General features: G+C 40.1%; 2 protein-coding genes across 3 annotated transcripts in view; both read right to left on the bottom strand.

Annotated features, from left to right (window-relative positions):
* Positions 1 to 6172, bottom strand: part of abca3b (ATP-binding cassette, sub-family A (ABC1), member 3b) — a 31419-nt gene extending 25247 nt beyond the window's left edge. Inside the window, exons 1-3 of the mRNA XM_020647570.3 lie at positions 5902 to 6172; positions 4602 to 4700; positions 875 to 1121 (exon numbers count right to left, since the gene is read on the bottom strand). Of these exons, the coding sequence (XP_020503226.1) occupies positions 875 to 1121; positions 4602 to 4655 (301 nt within the window). The 5' untranslated portion in view covers positions 4656 to 4700; positions 5902 to 6172. The remainder of the gene's footprint in view (positions 1 to 874; positions 1122 to 4601; positions 4701 to 5901) is intronic.
* A 1780-nt stretch (positions 6173 to 7952) lies between these two features.
* ccnf (cyclin F) lies at positions 7953 to 18508 on the bottom strand. Of its 2 annotated transcripts, none has more exons than XM_029279984.2 (17): positions 18265 to 18508; positions 17302 to 17453; positions 17067 to 17173; positions 16917 to 16984; positions 16534 to 16730; positions 16172 to 16225; positions 15752 to 15856; positions 15451 to 15528; positions 14771 to 14922; positions 14199 to 14363; positions 13989 to 14112; positions 13716 to 13896; positions 13513 to 13600; positions 11736 to 11835; positions 11447 to 11580; positions 10063 to 10241; positions 7953 to 9743 (listed from the first exon to the last, which is right to left on the bottom strand). In XM_029279984.2, the coding sequence occupies exons 1-17, from the start codon at positions 18275 to 18277 to the stop codon at positions 9307 to 9309; spliced, it is 2334 nt and encodes a 777-aa protein (XP_029135817.1). In that variant the 5' UTR covers positions 18278 to 18508; the 3' UTR covers positions 7953 to 9306. The 2 variants fall into 2 exon arrangements, with proteins under 2 accessions (XP_029135817.1, XP_020502624.1); XM_020646968.3 differs by having other exon boundaries at positions 17302 to 17456; positions 18265 to 18507.

Below are 18508 nucleotides of genomic sequence, written 5' to 3'. Positions count from 1 at the left end.
CAATACTCAAATGAAATGCTATTTGACTGGTTGAATAAATCTAGTTATATCGGCACATATCTGCGATAAAATTAGCTGATACCTAATACGCTAATATCAACCGATATTATCAGTTGGATGATTAATCGATTGGGCTCTAACACAGTCTGTGTTTCATAATAAAGCTTAAAATATGAATACAGAATTTAGAGATTAACACTAGTTCCTTTGTAAATTCATGTATCAGTCACATTCAGTATTGTTCAGTGAGTAATTGTTTTCAGTTTTATGGAATAATCTTCTTATATTAAGAATTTCAAACTTTTTTCTTAGTGTGAAAAACGTTTGAAATTCTTTAGAGCATAGTCATATCTAAAGGAATAGTTTTTATATTTTAGGGAATATGTTCAAGTACTTAAGACTCAAAATAAAAGATGAAGTCAAACTGTTAGCTTAGCTTATGATCAGGACTGTAAACGGGAGGAATCAACTCGCAGGTGAGGCCGTCTAAAACCATAAAACTCTCATTTTTGCACATCAGTGTTTGAAGACATCAAAGTAACAAAAGAAAAGGTATAGGTTTAAATGTAAAGTCAGGTAGATTGTGTTACCTTTAACCAAGTCATGCTACCTTTCCTCCCCATTTGAAATGTTTATGCTAACTTAAACGTCACGGCTGACAGGTACTAACTGTATTGATCTTTTCTCCAAGTGTTTTCTCCCAAAATTATCCAACGATTCCACTGAACTCAAGAGCTGCCACATGTTAGATTAAATACAAGAAAACAAGAAACCCAAATAAGCTTGACAGTTAATGGACAGAGCAGAGTGTAACTGACTAGCTCCTGTTGATACTTTAGTGTACAGAACTGTTTTTCCATTTTGCATAACCTACCTGAGGAGAGGAACAGGCTCCCTCGCACGTACTCTGCCACCTGACGCACTGCGCTGGAGTTACTGGGCACATAAGCCAGCTGTAAGGGTCTTAAGGTAATCCTGGGTAGCAGGTCCACGGCGTAGCTCTCATAGGCGGTGGCATTTGGGTAGTCCTTAAAAGGAACCTTCTGACGTAGCACAATGAGGATACCGGAGAAGAGCAGGGGCAGCAGGATCTCCACCAGGGTGACCAGGATTTGACGTTTCTGAAGAGCAGAAATAGAGATGATCTGTTATTCAGGGCTTTAAGAAAACTCTCTTAGACAGAGCCTATAATGAGAAGACCTAACCCTTGATAAACATTAATAAATGCCACTTTTTCACCGCATGTGAGCAGTGTGCTGAAATTCTGTATTAGCTCCTCAGAGACACCAAAGTGACTGAAGTTCAGTTTCAGTTCAGAAAGACTCAATATGCTTTGAATATATTACTACTAACAACAACTAATTTTCAACCCAGATGGGATCTGGGCATCCTTCTATTGTGTTCCTGCTATCCAGAATTGAAACTAGATGTTTTCAGAGACAGCTGAACCCCATCATAATATATGTGATGGCCTCCTCCTGTTGAGTGATTGGAGTACAAAGGGACTTTGACAGTTATAGGACATTACAGTGAATCTCTGAGGGATGCCAATATCACCCCCCCCCCCCCCCCCCCCTTTCACTACTAAATCAAAAGGATGAGTCAGAGGAATAACCCAAGAATAGACCATTCCCTGTTTGGCCACCTTTTCAAGTGAGTTCATAAATGGAGTATTGTGACAGCAGATGGTATTTAACCTGAAAACCATTTGGGTATTAACTCAATTGTATACCGTTGATCTAATATTACAAGTATTATATAACAGCATTGTTAGACTCATGCTGAAGTTTATTTAATGTTTTATGTGTTGCTCTAAACCTGTCTTTACTTTAAAAAGTAAGGTAATACATTTGTACTCTGTGGTTACAGTCCTAGTGTTTCAGTAACCGAGATCGGTCTTAGACTCAAGGCTGGTCTAGGGACCCCTTTTGAAGGTCTCGGACTCTGTCTTGTCTCGGAATTGAAAGCATTTTTACTCTGTCTTGTCTCGGTCTCAGACTGGGCGGATTCCGGATTTTAAATCAAGACCGGTCAGGACCACCACTGCTTTTTCCCCCAGGTCATCACTGTGATAAGAAGGAAAACACCCTTTTCTGAAACAATGAATAACTTCAATTCATTCGTAGTTTGATTTATTTCCCCCGGCCTAAGTGAGTGACAGGGGCCCTGAATACAAGATGAAGATTTTTCATTGATATTTATGGTCTTGACTTGGTCTCGATCCTTAAATGTCTTGTTCTTCTTGACTAAGTCTTACATGCCTTGGTCTTGATCCCTAAATGTCTTTGTTTTGACTCAGTCTCTCATGCCTTGGTCTTGGTCTTGACTCGGTCTTGATCCCTAAATGTCTTAGTTGTGGAGCTCTCTAGTCTCGGGTATGTCTTGGTCTCGGTTAGTGTCGTCTTGACTACAACAATATGCTTAACACAGATCTACATGTGATGTATCTTTAATAACAAACCCCAAAAAGTCAACCGATTTTCATATGAGCAAAATGTCATACAGTGATTGACTTAACAGTTCCCCCGAGGAAAAAAATACAATCAATTGTTTAACTTTGATCAAGCAAACATTGATTTCAGTCCTGACACTAAACGCCTCAGGATACAGGACGATCAGTAGATAGTGTCTACAATACCAGGGGGACAATATCTGGCAACTCACTGTAACATTTAATAAGGCACAATATAACAAACAGGCAACTGGCTTAAATACAACCAGACAGAATAGATTTAATAGAATAGAATAGATAGACAAGCTACGATCTAGAAATCATTAATCTTAGTCAATTATTTCATGAGTAAATAAACCGTTTGGCTCGATAGAAATGAGAACATAGTTCATTTAAAATGCTTCCCTTTACAGAACAGACTTTTCCTTGATTCCCAGTATGGTCTAAACTTTTAAATGCTCTTGATTAACATAATGTTGTCGTAAACAAGGACAAATGAATGACGACATTTAAGAGTATAATCATTTTCTAAATGGGACCAGTTTTCCAAGGACACGTTCAAACAACTGAATGACCCAGATATATCAGGACTTTGCTGTTTTTTACAGCAGGCTTTTACAGGCCTTATGATGTCAGCACTTTGCAACGGAAGGTTGAATGTTGCAAAGCATGACATTTGGAAATTAATTTTAAGTGACAAACATTCACTGTACTGTGTTAGTGTTCTGCGGCCGAGCAACACTAAGACAGTATTTTTTCCTGCCTGGTCTTAATGGAGCCTCTGTAGACTCTGGACGACCACAACTGGAAGGGCAGTGAGTGGATAAAAAACTAGTTGGAGCGACTTCAACACACCAGGCATGATCTGAAGCAGATAGCCAAACTTGCATGAATAGCTGCAGGGTTGTGCAATGAGCAACTGATATTAAAGTTCAAAACTATGCAAGTTTCCATTCGGTGCAATTCACTGGCACTGTTTGGAGTACAAATTCTTTCCAATCTTCTGTAAACTCAACTAAGACGCTGAACTTGATAATGTTGTTTTTCATGCAGAGCAGTGCAAACTCTTAAAGTGAACTGTTGGTGTAGGACGCCACGTCTGTCTGGGAGGTTTTGAGTTATGATAAGGTGTTGAGCCAGGCTAACATGTTTACCGACTTTTAAAAAAGCAGGAAAAAAAGTCAGAGAAGTTATACCTAAATTATTGCAATAGCAGAAAAATCTTTTTACATGTGTATCTTTATTATTTGTATGCTCATAACCTTAACTCCACTTTATATTCTTGTATGCTATGTATTTATTTTCTTTCTATTTCAGTGTTTTTTTTTGGCTTAAATTCTCAGTTTAAGTTTGTGTATACATAAATATATACTGTACTGATGTGCGTGCTCTACGTGGGTGGCTGTATTTAAAATAAAATAGATGGAGCGCTGGTGGAATAGCAGTTAGTTTGCATGCCCCATGTACAGAGTCCTAGAAGCAGACAGTCCGGGTTCAATCTGACCTGTGGCTCCTTTTCCACAGGCCATTCCCCACTCTCTCTCTCCCCTCGATTTCCAACTCTATCTCTTTCTGAAATAAAGACATAAATAACACACTCATATACACACATGTGTATTTCTTCTGTAATATTATTGCCACTGATTAACACGTTAGAAATACCAACATCCTTCACTTTGGAAGTACATGTCTGTTTTGTAATGATTAACAATAAGAAAGTGACAGTATTGATTACTGCTCATGATGTTTGTGTGACAATGACTTAAAAAAAAAAAAAAAAAAAGCAACAAAAGATACACACAGTTATTTCCCCTTCAGATAGCCATATAAGGCTGGGAAAGCATGCGACAGCAGCCAAAGTGTTGACCTAGCTGGAACCTGTGACACAACAACAGTGCAGCCCTGCTGTATATTAATCAGATCAATACGTTTCCAAGTAGCTGGGTACCATCACAAGTCGCTGAAAATAAAATGTTAGTCAGTTTTCTGTATTTATGATGCCCCATAAAGCTATAACTTAACACGCACTGCCATGCAGGCACCTGCTCTATAAACACAACTACTTTTGATTAAACACAGCTATAAACAATATCAGTACCTAATAAGGACTCAAACTAGCTGGGTGAAGATTAACCTCGCTCCAACTCACCTGCTGAAGATAGTTTTTCCACACCAGTAGTCTGAATTGTCGTATGATAGCCATTTTGATCAGTACACAGAACACAGTCCAGTCAGCCCTCTACAGTGGCTGGAGACAGAAAAAAAAGAGGTTAACAGTCAACTTCACAATAGACCTGCTGTATTCACTTTTTGACATGATGACGATGGTCTCTTTGACCTTTTTTTGTGCTGTATTAAAACATTGTGACCCTCCCCCTTAAGGTTTCTGATTTCTGTTTCTATTTACCAAAAGAAAACAAAAAAGAGAAGTGAAATTAATCCATGCGCTGTATCATATTGAGCATCATGTTTAACTTGTGATCATAAACTCTGCACAAAGTGGAAACTGTGAAAAAAAAAACATTAGATAAGAAGAGGGGGCAAGTTTTAAACAAGTATAACAAGGGCGATACCAGCTCGCAAGTAGTTCGGTTGGAAAGGGGACAAAACTGGTAAATGAGCCAGAGATAAAAAAGCAGGTCAATGACATCCACATGATCCACCAGTTGGACCAGTCAATGGATTTCATTTCTTTGTGTGTAGAAGCAGGAAATGGGAAACACAAATGTCTATATAGGTGACATTATAGTTCACAAACTTCATTAACAGCTTAATTTGTCTTTAGTTTATTGACAGTGACATTTACAGATAACAATTTGGTACAGTCCAAACAGGGCGATCAATGAATATGAAGATCAATATAGCCTGGAGTGTCTTTAAATGTTTCTATATTTAAGACACACTAGGCTTTGCCTCATGGGAGATTCCTTTCACAGCGCATGAGTTCATAAATGTACTGAAACAGGTCATTCTGGGACTGTCTGAATTTCACACTGGTGCCATTCATGTTAGAGAAACTACTTTCCTTTCATGGCATATTAAGGGTCATCCGGATGTATTATCCGTGTAATTTAATACATAAGACCATGTGATACATACCTAGAGTGATTATTCCTTTTACTAGTTTGTTCTAAATAAAGGAAAACAAACAAGAAACACATGAAAGCCATTACAGACGTGGACCTCTTCCTTATTGCTGAGAACGGCCTTGCTCTTCTCTGATTGGTCCGCCGCAGCATTTTGAAGCTTCTGATTGGACAGTCAACCTGCCCGTCAATCCCTAAGGATTCTGATGAATGCTAATGATGAAGCTGAGGGAGAAAGCTAGGTATTCTAAAGATATAACATGCTCACTCTGCGATATTGTTTCAATTGACACACTATTAACAAGAAAATGCCCCAACCGGTGTAACTCACTGGTGATTTATGAGATAAATGTTTCAAATTACCTCAGAAGAAGGCAGGTTTCGTCATATGAACTTCACACGCTGTGGGTCCCTCTTCCTGGGAGGTGAAAACAATTCCTCCTTTTGTATCAAACCGACAACAAAACCATCACACCGGGGCTTCTTTCTCTCTTCGCCGACACTGTCAAGGCTCTGCTTGCATCAGTGAAGCTCAGGTTATCCGCAGCCGCTCAGTGTTTTCCACCTCCAGTTTGCTGCCTCCCTCTAACAAGATGACTTTGCAGCAGCAGCGGCAGGATAAGCCGTGAATTCATCGAAACGCAGCGACAACCGTCAACAAAACACCTCACGTGACCTCAGTGGAAGCAGGGTGTCACGTGATCTGAACAGCTGGGCTTTTTTTTTGCGTTTCCTCACCCAAAAATCATAATAGAAAATTATTATTTATAAAAATATATATATAAAGTACGTGCTACAAACCTCTGACGTCCCTTATTATTTCTCATTTTTTTGTTGCATTTTACCAACATTTTCTAAAATATAAAGAAAATAAAAATAAAGGAAAACGCAAAGAACGGATGACTGAAACAAGAAGCTGTGCTGTTCATCCCTATATTTACATTATTTCCTCCACTATGTTTTCTTATTTCTTGATATAGGAATCAGTTCAAACCTGAACTAAAAAATAGTCATTCAAATGAACAATAACACAAGTTATAAATGCCTAAAAAACCTATAAACTGAGTGAAGGGGAAAAGAAACAAAGAAGAAACGAATGTATAATATTAATAACGACAGTACTCACATTGTAGCGTTGAACTAAGGAGGTCTATGAAAGATGCAATATTTGTGAATTTATGTTTATTTTTATTTTCAATTACATTTCTGTCTTACTGGCAATTTAAGTAATTTATCTAGCATTATTTTAAATTTGTCAGGCTCCAGTCTGACAGAGAAGGGTTTTTTTTCTCCATAATTTACATGTTATAACGGCGTACCAGACCTAAAACAGTGGGCGTCGTCTCAGTCTTTTAACCATTTCTTGTAATATATATTTTTTTGTATATATATATTTACATTATATATATATATTTTTATAGACCCTGTCTTTTTTTTTCTTCTCACAAATACAATACCTTAAAAGGAGCTGCAGCCTTATTTCGGAGTTATCATAATTAAATAAAAGTTTCTAACATCTGTATTGCTCTATTACCGGTACATTATTTCAGGCATTACTTTTTATATAACAAAATAGCTACTGATGCCGTAGAATGCTACTCTTTGTTGTTATTTATTTAGCTACAGGGTTTTTAGCAGACATATTTAAACAAGAGTGATTTTAAAGTCAATGCAGCTGTGATACACAGACTTTATAGAGTCCATATTAACAGGCATGAAATTGGCTGGATCACAAGATTCCCATCATACAACTCAATATAGTCTGTTAATTAGATCCTGCCTGCTTTACAAACATCCTCTTCTTTTACACTCTGCATATCCAGTTTGTAACCCAGCATCTGTTTTACACTTGAAGCTCATGGACTATATCCTCACTTTAGAAAACTTCTTCCAAAGCTTTTTTACTGGCAGTCAAAGGATAAGAAGTACTCGTCATAAGAGGTTAACTTCACTTTATGTGAAACATAAAATAGTTACTATTGATGCCTGACATCTGCATCCCTGTCTGCACATTTTAGCTTTAGTATCTGGAAGGACTTAACATTTTAATTGTAATTTTTACATATTTTATTTTTACCCAGTATTATTCCAACACAGTTTTCATTTGTCATGAGATGGCTACAACATAAGCGTCGAGATCTTCATGGTGGGATTAAAAGTGTAATGCTTTTTTTTTTTCCCATGGAAAGAACTGCTGAGGTTTAATCCACTGTGTTTATTAGCAAAAAAAGGGCCAAATCTGCCAAATTAAAAAAATATTATTTAACACTAAAAATCTCTAGCAAATCAAATGTTGACACTCCTGTTGTTGTGTTCATTTAACTCCAAGAAAAACTTTACTTTGGAAAGAATTTTATAGTGAAAAAAAATCAAACGTGGTGATGAGGGCATCAAAAATAACGCAGAAAGTAAACTAGCATGATGGCTTGTTTTATTTAATACAAAATTACATATTCACATAACAGGTCTATAGAGAAAACACTGTACTTTAGAAAAAACAGACATCTCACATAGAAAACTGCCTTTTTGGCATGAAGCAAAACCTATTTCAAGTAGTAGTGGCATGTTGTTCTCTCTCTATTTATACATATTACAACTATGTACACATGTAAAAACACACAGGTGATAACCAGACTGGTGTAACGGTTTTAAAATGGGATTAGTCAGTCACAGTCATTTCATGTATTGTATACTCAATGCCCTGAACTCAAAACCCCATTCAGGATTTTTTTCCTTTAGTGTCTGATCTTCCCTTTCAATCCAAGAAGACAAAGCAAATCCAAAAAATACTTTCACATTGATTGTTCAAGCATGAAGCTGTTAAATGTCATTGAATTGCCCTCCAGATGATAAAAGTGCTAGACCGAAATCAGATATGAGGAAAAGTGAGTAGAGCACAACTTAGTGACTGTGCAGGACCGAACATATGGATGAAAAGATGAGGTTTGTTATGATACTTGACTAGCTAGTCATTCTTCATTTAGTACCGTTACCACCTCTTTTAAAAGTCTTTCAACTGTTCCTGGAGTGTTTAGTGTGCGAGAGGTCTTTTCAGTACAATTGATCAAAAAGCAACACTCCAACTGTTGTGCATGTATAAAACTGTAGACAGGATTAAGAGACTCATTTCACAGCTCTGGTTCTATTTCAGCAGATGCCCCTGAAGACACAAACACCTACACAGTACCTTTGGCAAACAGACGTAGAACTATGAACAAAACTGAACGAGAACTGAATACAATCATATCTTTCCAGGCTTTAGATCATATTCTGTCAACTAGTTGACAGAAGCAAATAGTTGATGACATTCACCAAATACAAGAGAGCTTCTTGTACAGACAGTGCATTACAGAGAAGTTGATAACCAAAGCAATAACACGACAGCTATGTTTTTCAGTTGTTGTTTTTAGCTTAAATATGATCTTAACAATGAACACTTTATCCATGAGTTGTAGTTTCTTTAACAACTATCTACTGCTATCAGAGATAGGTTGTTGTAGAAGGCAGAAGTAACAGAGATTGTACCAGGGTCCTGAGGAAAGTCCGGCCTTGTTCCAGTGGTTTCAGAGCTGTGAGTCTATATTTATGGGAGGAACTTTCATCTTTATTTTCCCTTGCTTTTTCATTTTTTTAAGCTTAAAGTCTCTTGATCTTTTGGCGATGAGGGGCTCAGTGCAGACTGATGTGAGTGAGGAACAGCATCAAGAACAAAGTGCTGGAGGACAACAGCTGAGCAGGTGGCCAGTGAGCAGCCTGAAGACGCTCCGTCTAAAGGCTCAGAAACCCTGCGTTGGCAGAATACTCGTCCCCTTCTCTTTCCACTTCGCCTCCGCTATGAGCTGCCGAGTTCTTCCTCTTCACTTGTTTGCCCGAGGTGCCGCGGGGCCTCTGCATGGGCACCAAAAGTCGGAAGCCTGGTGTGGCATTGGCAGAAGCTGCGCCCAAAGACGTGGTTAAGGTCTTGAATGTGCAAGGCATGAGCGAGGAGGAGGAGCATGTGGACGAGGGGCTTACGCTCTGGATGGAGGAGTATCCTGAAGTGTGGAGATCTGCAGGGAAGGACATTGGATTCGGAGCTTGTCCGTCTTTGCTTTCATCCTTTTCCGCTTCACAGAAGCTGTCTTCATCGCTGGACAGTGCTCTGCAGTGCTCCAGTATTTTTTCATCCTCCGTCAGTGGGGACAGTTTGATGGAGATCATAGACGCTATTGAAAAACAAACATGTGTAATAGTTTAAAACATGGAATAATCTTCAACAAGTTTAGAGACAGCACCTAACAAACTGTACAGCTACTCTCATCCATCTGCATCTGTACATGACGGTGAGCCTGCATAATATGAAGGCCTTAATGTATGTGCTCATTTAATATGCGGGACATTACAACTGCTGAGTCATCTCTAGTCACATTATGTCCGACTGGAAAAGAGACTGGTGCATTATTCTCCTCTCTATATATAGATTAGTTCATGTTAATGCTTCGAGACTCTGCTTAGAACCAGACTGGATTCTCTGCTAACACTCACCATCACTGTCTTTCTCCCCCTCGCTCTCCTCCTCCTGGTCCCCCTCGTAACCGGAGCAGGAAGTGTCCAGGCTCCAGTCCATGATGTCGCCCAGTAGCGTCTCCTCCTGGTTGGATAGCTCTGCAGTGGGCGTGGCCATGAAACAGGCTCTGTGGGCTTGCATGGCGTCATCGCGTTTCCTGCGGAGAAAATGGACAATCAGTGTGTTACGGTGAGTCACTGGAGCAGATGGCACAAACAAACGCCTCCTGAACAAGACTGTTCACAAGTAAAGGAGCACAGGAGACTCAGAACAGATACATAGCTTATTTAGCTTTCACTAAGTGAGTCCTTTCTCAAAACTGAATTATTTGCATGTCTCAAACCCCCACCCTCTTTTTGGATTGAGGTTCTAGTAATGCTATCATGTAAAGTCCATTTAAGAGTGTTTTTATAATGAAAATGAACGAGTTGAGCGTAGTCAAGATGAACGTCAGAAACCGACCTGAGGAAGAGAATATGTTTACCCACAAGATAATGTATCCCGGTATAATTTACATGACGTTTTTATCACAGCAGCAACAGTACGGCAGCTCTTAGCAGCAGTTCCCGCAGGGTTGTTAGAGGCAACATCCAGTGTTTCCAAGGCAACGATAGACATGTTGCATCTGTCATAAGGGTGTTACAACTATGAAGTTAAGGATTTTTCTGGATTTGATAGCTGTTGGGAATATTTAAAGTAATGTAAGTACTCAACAATAAAACATATAGATAACATAGGTTTAGTCATTTTTAATTAATTAGATATTTAAGTGTAAACATTTATATATTACACATTTAAATTGGTAAGATTTTTATGAAATAGCACTTTCTATTAAAGGTGAATTAAGTGAAATCATTGAAGTGAAAGTCTTTACTTTGTGTATTTTTTAATTATATGTAGGACAGCACTAAGACAATAAAATGTATCAATACTAGTCAAGTATTTATTTATGTATTCATGATGTTGCTTTTAGTATATGCAAATGCTGCATCCCTGATTTCACTTCAACCATTATTCTATAAGAGGGCAAACTGAGATTATGCAAAGTTAAAGAGAGTATTGGGTACATCCATGAAACAGCGAGTATCAGTAAGACTGGCGCAGTGCCATTAGAGAGCAATATAAGGCCAGCAAGCACATGAGTGCTCAGAGCAGGAAATTATAATGACAAACAGAGCAATTTCAGCTAATCAAAGGTTTCCCGGGTTCCAGCAGGTTGAATAGATTACACATCACACTATTATTTATTTATTCTAATAATATTTTCTTTCATAAATCCTTGATTTTTTTGGTCATTAAATGTGTTTTTAATATCACAGTATTTGCTGTGATGGCACAGTTGTGTGTTGGTGCATGGCTTACCTCTTGCTGGTGCTGGATGGAGAGGCGAGGAAGGTGTGGATGTCTGCTGGCTGACCAGTGGGACTGGGAGGCTCCATCTGAGGCTCCACCTCAGGAATCTCCAAGAGCTGACACAACTCTTTATAGTCCATCACCTTACACAAGATGTGAAATAGTATCAGATATTAGTTTTCAGAGTTATAAAAGAACCATTAGGGAGATGACATCATAAACCTGAAAGCGATGTCAGTGTAGCAGATGGCTTTATTCCCCCCCCCACCACCTACAATGAAAAATTAAAATGAAGTACCCTTTCTTTGCTGATGCTCCGGTAGGCCTCGTCTTCAAACCGCTGTTTGACTCCAGTAAGAGACACATGCCTGTAATCTTTAGGAACATCTTGACTGAAACTGGAGAAGACACACAGATAAAGAGGGGGGGGTAGAGAGGGGTGGACGGGGAGCAGAGACAAGAAGAATGGTTGAGTTTGATCCACTGTGCTGGCTCCATCTTTAAAATCAACTCTTGGAACAAATCTCGTTACTTGCCCATTTGAGAATTACAGTTTATCGATACAATGCTCACCTATCAAAGTGACTCACCCTGAGGCACGTTTCCGTGACTCAGCTGGTGACACACGCACGCACGCACGCACGCACCCTTCAGTCTTTTGTGTCTGCAGCTCGCTTGGGGGTTTCATGTTTGCTTTTAAAATTTCGTCCAATTCCTTGGTCAACAGACATTAAAGATAATCGTATTTCTAAACATCGTGGCTGAGCATGCTGGGAAGACCCGGACTCGTCACTAATCAACAACATCATCATCATCATCTCTTTTGAAAGGAAAGCACAGAGAGGCTGTGAGCCAAGGTATCAGAGAATGAAGAATATATTCAGGGGCCTTTAAACAAGGAGACACTAAACACTTTGGACTATCACATGTCATAACCTCATGGTTTCCTGCTTGGGGGCGGGGACACTACACTGCGGTCACAATTGAATCAGAGGGGGGTCACGAGAAATTTAAAAAAGTTCAGAAAAACGGAACAGAAACCGATCATTATATTACATGAACCTTTCAGTGATAAAAACCCACTTCCTTTATCTTTTTCAACACTAGATAGTTTTCATTTCCCTTTAATGAGAGACTCGGAGTAAACTTTGTACAAACAATCAAAGACAACAACTTACACCATGCTCACAACATTTGGTGTACTCAGTGCAGCACTGGTTTTGTCGTTTAATTATCGTCTAAGCTGAACAGACATGTCCTTCCATTGTGTGAGAGAAGGAGACAATATATAGAAGTCAATCTTAAATACAGAGAGTGCATAACAACTGGCCTTGGCAACAGAAGCGATGGGCGTTTATATCGATGGTTTGGGTAATAATAGATCAAACTTTTGATCTGCAGGAGTTTAACAGTAATAACCACTTTAGTGCAAAGCCTCACTTCAGAAGCTGTGTCGTGAAAGTGCAGCTCATGTATATTTAATTTACAACAGGAGTAAAGAATACAAGTCATCCACTCCATGGTTTACAGAGGTAGGTCTGCTCTCTCACTACTTTGGAGAAAATGCACTTGATTTCTTTGTGCTGAACTCTCATCCGTCCTTTAGAAACTGAACAAATGTAAGAATTGGATAACGTTGAGATCTGACTGATGGAACGACCACTATTAAGAAACATAATGTGCAAATCAGAACCCTTTTCAATCAAATGTGTAGCTGCAGGAGTGAAGTGACCACATAATCGCACATATTCAAAAGGAGGATAAGTGCAGAACTTTTCCTTAAAAATGAGAGCACTTCAAAAACCTATTTTTTGAAATGATTACACTCATCAGGAGAGGCCTACCCTGCAGTTCTCCTGTCACAAAAGATGAAGTGTTTATAGGACCTAATTGAAATGTGCCTTTCAAGTGGTCCACCTCTTACAAGGTCACGATAACCCATGTAATCTATTCCCTCTAAAGGAAGAGAAAGGTTTGATTGTGCTCTGTTGTCCCAGGTTTCTGAGAGTGATTTCAAAGACAAAGTGAAGAGGAGATGAGCAGTTCAGTGATAACATGCTCTTTGAGAAGCTTACCACTTGACAAAGAGCAGCACAGCCAGGGAGACAAGGTCCTGCTTGGAGAAGCCGGTGTAGTCGACTAACTGGCTGGGCCAAAGCGGAGCTGCAGGGAGACATAAATGAACGTGGACATAGACTTAACAATCGGCGCCAACTGTAAATCTTTGGATTGTTTACAAGAGTAACTGCAACGTGTGGGTGTCGGTGAGTGTTATTACCATAGTGATGTAGAGCTCGTGTAAGGAGCAGTGCAGCACAGGCCAGCTTGGCAGGCGGTGGCGAGGAGAGAGCCGAGTAGAGAAGTGACAGCTCACAGATGTAGCTGAACAGGTGAGTGGTCCTCCTCTCCAGAGGGAGCAGAGACAGCAGCACCTCCCCATAGTCCAGCAGAGTGGGACTCTAATGGAAAAGACTGCTGAATGAGTACTTTAATTCCTACAAGGATTGAGTGTTAGACCTTCTACATTCACCGAGAGGTTTGTTGTACTCACCCTGATCTTGCCCTCCAGCACAGCGACAACCTCTCCCATCATTCGGACCAGGTCTTCATATTTGTACGTGTTGTCTGTGAGCCAGACGGCTTCACGTATGGTCAGGATTTCTTTACTGATATAGCTGGGAAAAAAAATAAAAGAACCAATCAATGACCTCAATGTTAAAAAAAGATAGCTTTCAGAGGGCTGGCATGTTTGCATTCTTACCGTGTACAAACTACCATGCAGGCGATTCCCAGTAACTGGAGACGAGCCTTGGGGACAGAGCGCAGAGCCAAGTAGCGGTCCACACAACCTACGGTCACATGCAGTGTCAGGCTGGAGAAGTCCTTCATGGTGGTCACCTCCACGAGCCAGTCCACCAGGATGTACCTGAAGAGGCAGGGAAGAAACTGAATATCATACAAAGTAAAAGGGGATAGTTGATGAATCTTCTTATTTTTGAGGAAAAGTTGTGAATCTCCTTTCCTTAGAACCCTAATCTACCTAACATATCTGACCTTAAAACCCCATCATCATTCCTGAATCCTTGTTTGAATTCTGCCTAAAGGCAAAATGATATAACCCGAGAAAAAGTGTTTGAGCTTTATTCCATGCTAATTTTGTGACTGGCAAACGGTCATCTACATTTTAGTGATGTTATTAAAGAAAGCCAAGCTGGTCCAAACAATGTGAGTGATCACCATGACTAAAGAAGGGTCATTTGATTGTCTTGAAGGATGTTATTCACCAGCAGACAGTAATAATGCCGGTAAAGTCATCGTGGATAGTCTGCGTACCTCATCGTGTCCTTGATGCCACGTTTGAGGATGCCTTGTGTGCAGTGTCCTGATGCCGGGTTACAGCTGAAGAGTTGAGCCACTAAGTCCGAGCAGGCTTTGGATTCTAAACCAAGCGGGTTCCCACTGCTGCACACTTTGGCCAAAGAGACCTGCAGGGGGAAAAAATGTGATAACTAAAATGTTCCAAATAGGCTTAAAATACCGTCAACATAACAGCTTCATGATTTGACATAACAATGGATCCAATAAAGAATACATTTGTAGTTTGCTGCTGTAATTACAGGGCGTTGGATTCACATGAGTCATACGTTTTGCAAATCACTACAGAACAATGGCCAAGCTATAAAGAAGCAACAAGACAAAAAAACTTTCTGTAAGTCAACAACTGTCAGGCCCCCTTGACACTGCCTGGGTGCTTCAATAAAAAGAATCTCCAGCTGTGGACAGATGGAGGAGCGGGAAATCAAAAATAGAAAATGAAACAAATGACATGAGAGATGCAAAGCTGTCAGAGCAGAATCACTCTCTTTTGTATCATTTCTCTGAACCGCAGAAGGGGGCGTATCAATCTGCAGGCTGACAACAGGCCATTAGAGGCCTGGAAATGCACAGGGACACATCAAAACTGGTTTGCGGCATCCATTTGATAGTAATTATACGCCTTCAATCCCACACACCTGTGCCTCCCAGCATCCTTTGCCAGCATAATCCCTGAGGGTTCGCACACACTGGAGGTACCTGCCTGGATCTGCCATCTGAAACCAATATGAAAAGTTATTTTGAAATCACATTTGGAAATAACAAACTCACAACATGGTTTTAGAACAATATCTAATACATTCAGATGTAATGTTGTTGCATGTACCACTCTATAAACAAATACAGCCAGTGTTTTCTGATTGATGGATTTTTTTAGTGATCATTAAATTCAACATAATGGAAGACTAATCAGAAACTGAACGAGAGGCTCAGACTCACAGCTGCTTTCCGGTTGTGCTCCCACAACATGTATGAGCTCTGCAGACAGCCGGCCTGTGAAGACTCTTTGAGCATAGATATGGCATCTGAGCGTCTTTCATCCCCCTGGAAAAGACGATACGGGTCCATCAGTGAAAAAAAGGTCTCCATAAACACACAAACACAATGTTCTGTTCCTAGACAGTAACAAGTCAGTCAATCACTCAGTCTCATGAACACATACATGACTGTGTTGTGATAGGAAACACAAATAAGGACTCTTAAAGCAGTGTGAAATGACCAGAAAGGAGGAAACAGTTGTCTCACTTGTGTTACTAGAGAAGCCCCTGTTACAGCAGCACAGAGCTATACACTTTGATTGGGGCAAATAGAAACTTGGTGAACCACACCCATAGATTTAAGTCTCACTTTCACACTCACCTCAAATAGCTGCAAAACTCTGGCCAAACAGTGCAACAGCGGTCCTCTCTTCTCCTGTGAAAGAAAGAAACAAATAAACACAGGGATACTTATATTTAAGAAACATCTTTGTTGTAAAAACTGCATTTTTTTTCTCTGTTTCTGTGTAATAATACAATTTTTATGTTTTCATGTTTTCCTAAAGAGCATTAGAGGAGATCATCCTTCTTTACATATATAGCTTAATTTGGAAAAACCACCAAAACGCAGCCTGCAACTAAACCTGTCAGCCAACTGTTCAAACTAATGATATTCTTATAGCAGGCCACACATTTTCATGCTTAATAAAAAGAGAAAAGCTCAGTTCTAAGTGTGACACCTACCACATTGCTGTCACACTCAGCCTTAAGACGGTCAAACACCACGGCTTTGCAACAGCTGCCGGTGGGCGACCACGGTGGACGGATGAACACCCAGATGAAAGGATCTGTCAAGGGAGAGTGGAGGCTCTCCGCGAGGCTGAAAAAGTGGGATGCCTTACGACCGCATACATCCGCTCGCCCTTCATCGCTCAGCAATGCTGGATGAGAGAAACAAAGCATAGATGGGAGCCTTTAATGAAATGTAGAAATCCTCAAGGAGGGTTCATATTTCCCCCCTGACTTAATTTAATCAGTCAGTCGACAAGAACTTAATTTCCATTATATTATAGGGAGAAATCATTTAACTGGGAGGTCTTATCTAAATGAATTGTTGATTTACTTACGTCCTTCATTGTACAAATAAGCAATCCCTAGTTTCACAGCAGCTTCAAAATTCCCTTTCTCAGCAGCTCTGAAAAGGGAGAGACATATTTTAGGTAAAAACTCAGAGAAGAAAAGAAAACATCAGCAAGACAGTTTTTTTGACTGTGTACCTTTCAAAGAGCCACAAGGTTTTGGGGGATGGCCAAGTATCCCTGAAACTGACCCTGGCCCATACACTGGAGTGGTTGTCGACAATGTCCCGCAGCTGGGAGTGAACCTGTAAAACACATCACGATCATTAGTCCCTCAACAAATAAGACTGAGATAGAGCAGATCTGGGATGGGATGGCACATGAATGCTAGAGGTAATGTAGGTGTTACAGTGTGTACAGTAAGTTTACTCACGGCTCTGACAGACAGCAGGTCCTCTGCAGAGAGGCACTGGAGCACACAGAGGAGGACCTCCTCAGGTAGAGACAGCAAGGTTAGGGCTGGAGTTCGCTTACGAACCCGTTTCCGTGCTGGGATGGAGTAACATTTTGAACAACGGCAGTGGACTACTGAAAGAGAAGGAAAATCCATATTTGTTAACATATGTTGTCTGCCACTCTTCAGAATGATTCTCATCCTCAGCACAAACACTCTCGCTGCACACTCAAACACAAAATGACTCAAAAGCATTTCACATTTTAGTGCTGAGCTCACAAACTCATTCTCACATTAATGTCAAACCAATATTTGCACTTCATTTAAAGCAAGGCCAGGGTCTGCTTATGCTGTTAGCTGCTCAGGCACAGCAAGATGAAGGTTATGGCTCCACATTCAAAACGCCTAACGTAAGGCATCTCCGGGTGGTCTAGTCAAACCCCCTGGTTAAATCCAAAAACGTTTTAATTCATAGAAGTTGGAAAACCCTTAAAAGTATTTGAAAAGCTCACATTTCCATCCCATTAAGCCTTAGTAGCTGCAACCAATGTGCACTGAGAACCTGACTCTGGGAACACAAACCAAGTGAGCGCCCAAATTTCCCTCCCGAGATTCAAATGCGACTAATGTAAAGTAACCATCAAGTTTCGTGAAGTTTAAGATTATATTGAAGAGTAAAAATCAACGTAAACTAGAGCACGGACCCGTTTAACACAAATATTGTCATTATCAAGCACTTTTAAAACACGGTTTACCACAGGAAGTATCCATGGCTACCCCGGTTTACGTTAAGTGTCGACTCGGAGCTAGCTCGATACCTGCCGATAAGACTCTTGACATATTATTATAATTAAACACATTTTCACAAACACACGTCCTACATTAATAATGTGCTATACCTCTTTCAACAGGACGACGTTTAAATGAAGGTAAATTACTTACCGCCCGCTTTCATGGCAAGTGAAGTGATATCTCCTGGAACAGCCTTTAGCTTCACTAATCAGATGTTTAAACGTTGCGGTAATACACACTAATATGTAACACAAACAAAATAAAGACTATTACAGCGAAAAATCAGCAGTGCAGTGTTGCAGAAAAGCTCACTGCCTCTGTTGTGCTGTGGTAGATGAGACTAATATCTTAACAAGTTGTTAGCCCTTTCCTGAATTCAAATTCAAGCACGCGT

Source organism: Labrus bergylta, chromosome 16, assembly GCF_963930695.1.
Source record: "Labrus bergylta chromosome 16, fLabBer1.1, whole genome shotgun sequence".
Lineage (NCBI taxonomy): Eukaryota > Metazoa > Chordata > Actinopteri > Labriformes > Labridae > Labrus > Labrus bergylta.
The sequence above is the reverse complement of the archived record's forward strand: the minus strand, read 5'-3'. Positions and strand labels throughout refer to the sequence as shown.

What these genes read in the sequence shown, in the direction of transcription:
- ccnf (XM_020646968.3), bottom strand. An exon ending in ACCTTGTGGCTCTTTGAAAG is followed by an intron (nt 16,985 to 17,066) that starts GTACACAGTCAA and finishes CTCCCTTTTCAG; the next exon opens with AGCTGCTGAGAAAGGGAATT. An exon ending in GGCATCAAGGACACGATGAG is followed by an intron (nt 14,364 to 14,770) that starts GTACGCAGACTA and finishes CTGCCTCTTCAG; the next exon opens with GTACATCCTGGTGGACTGGC.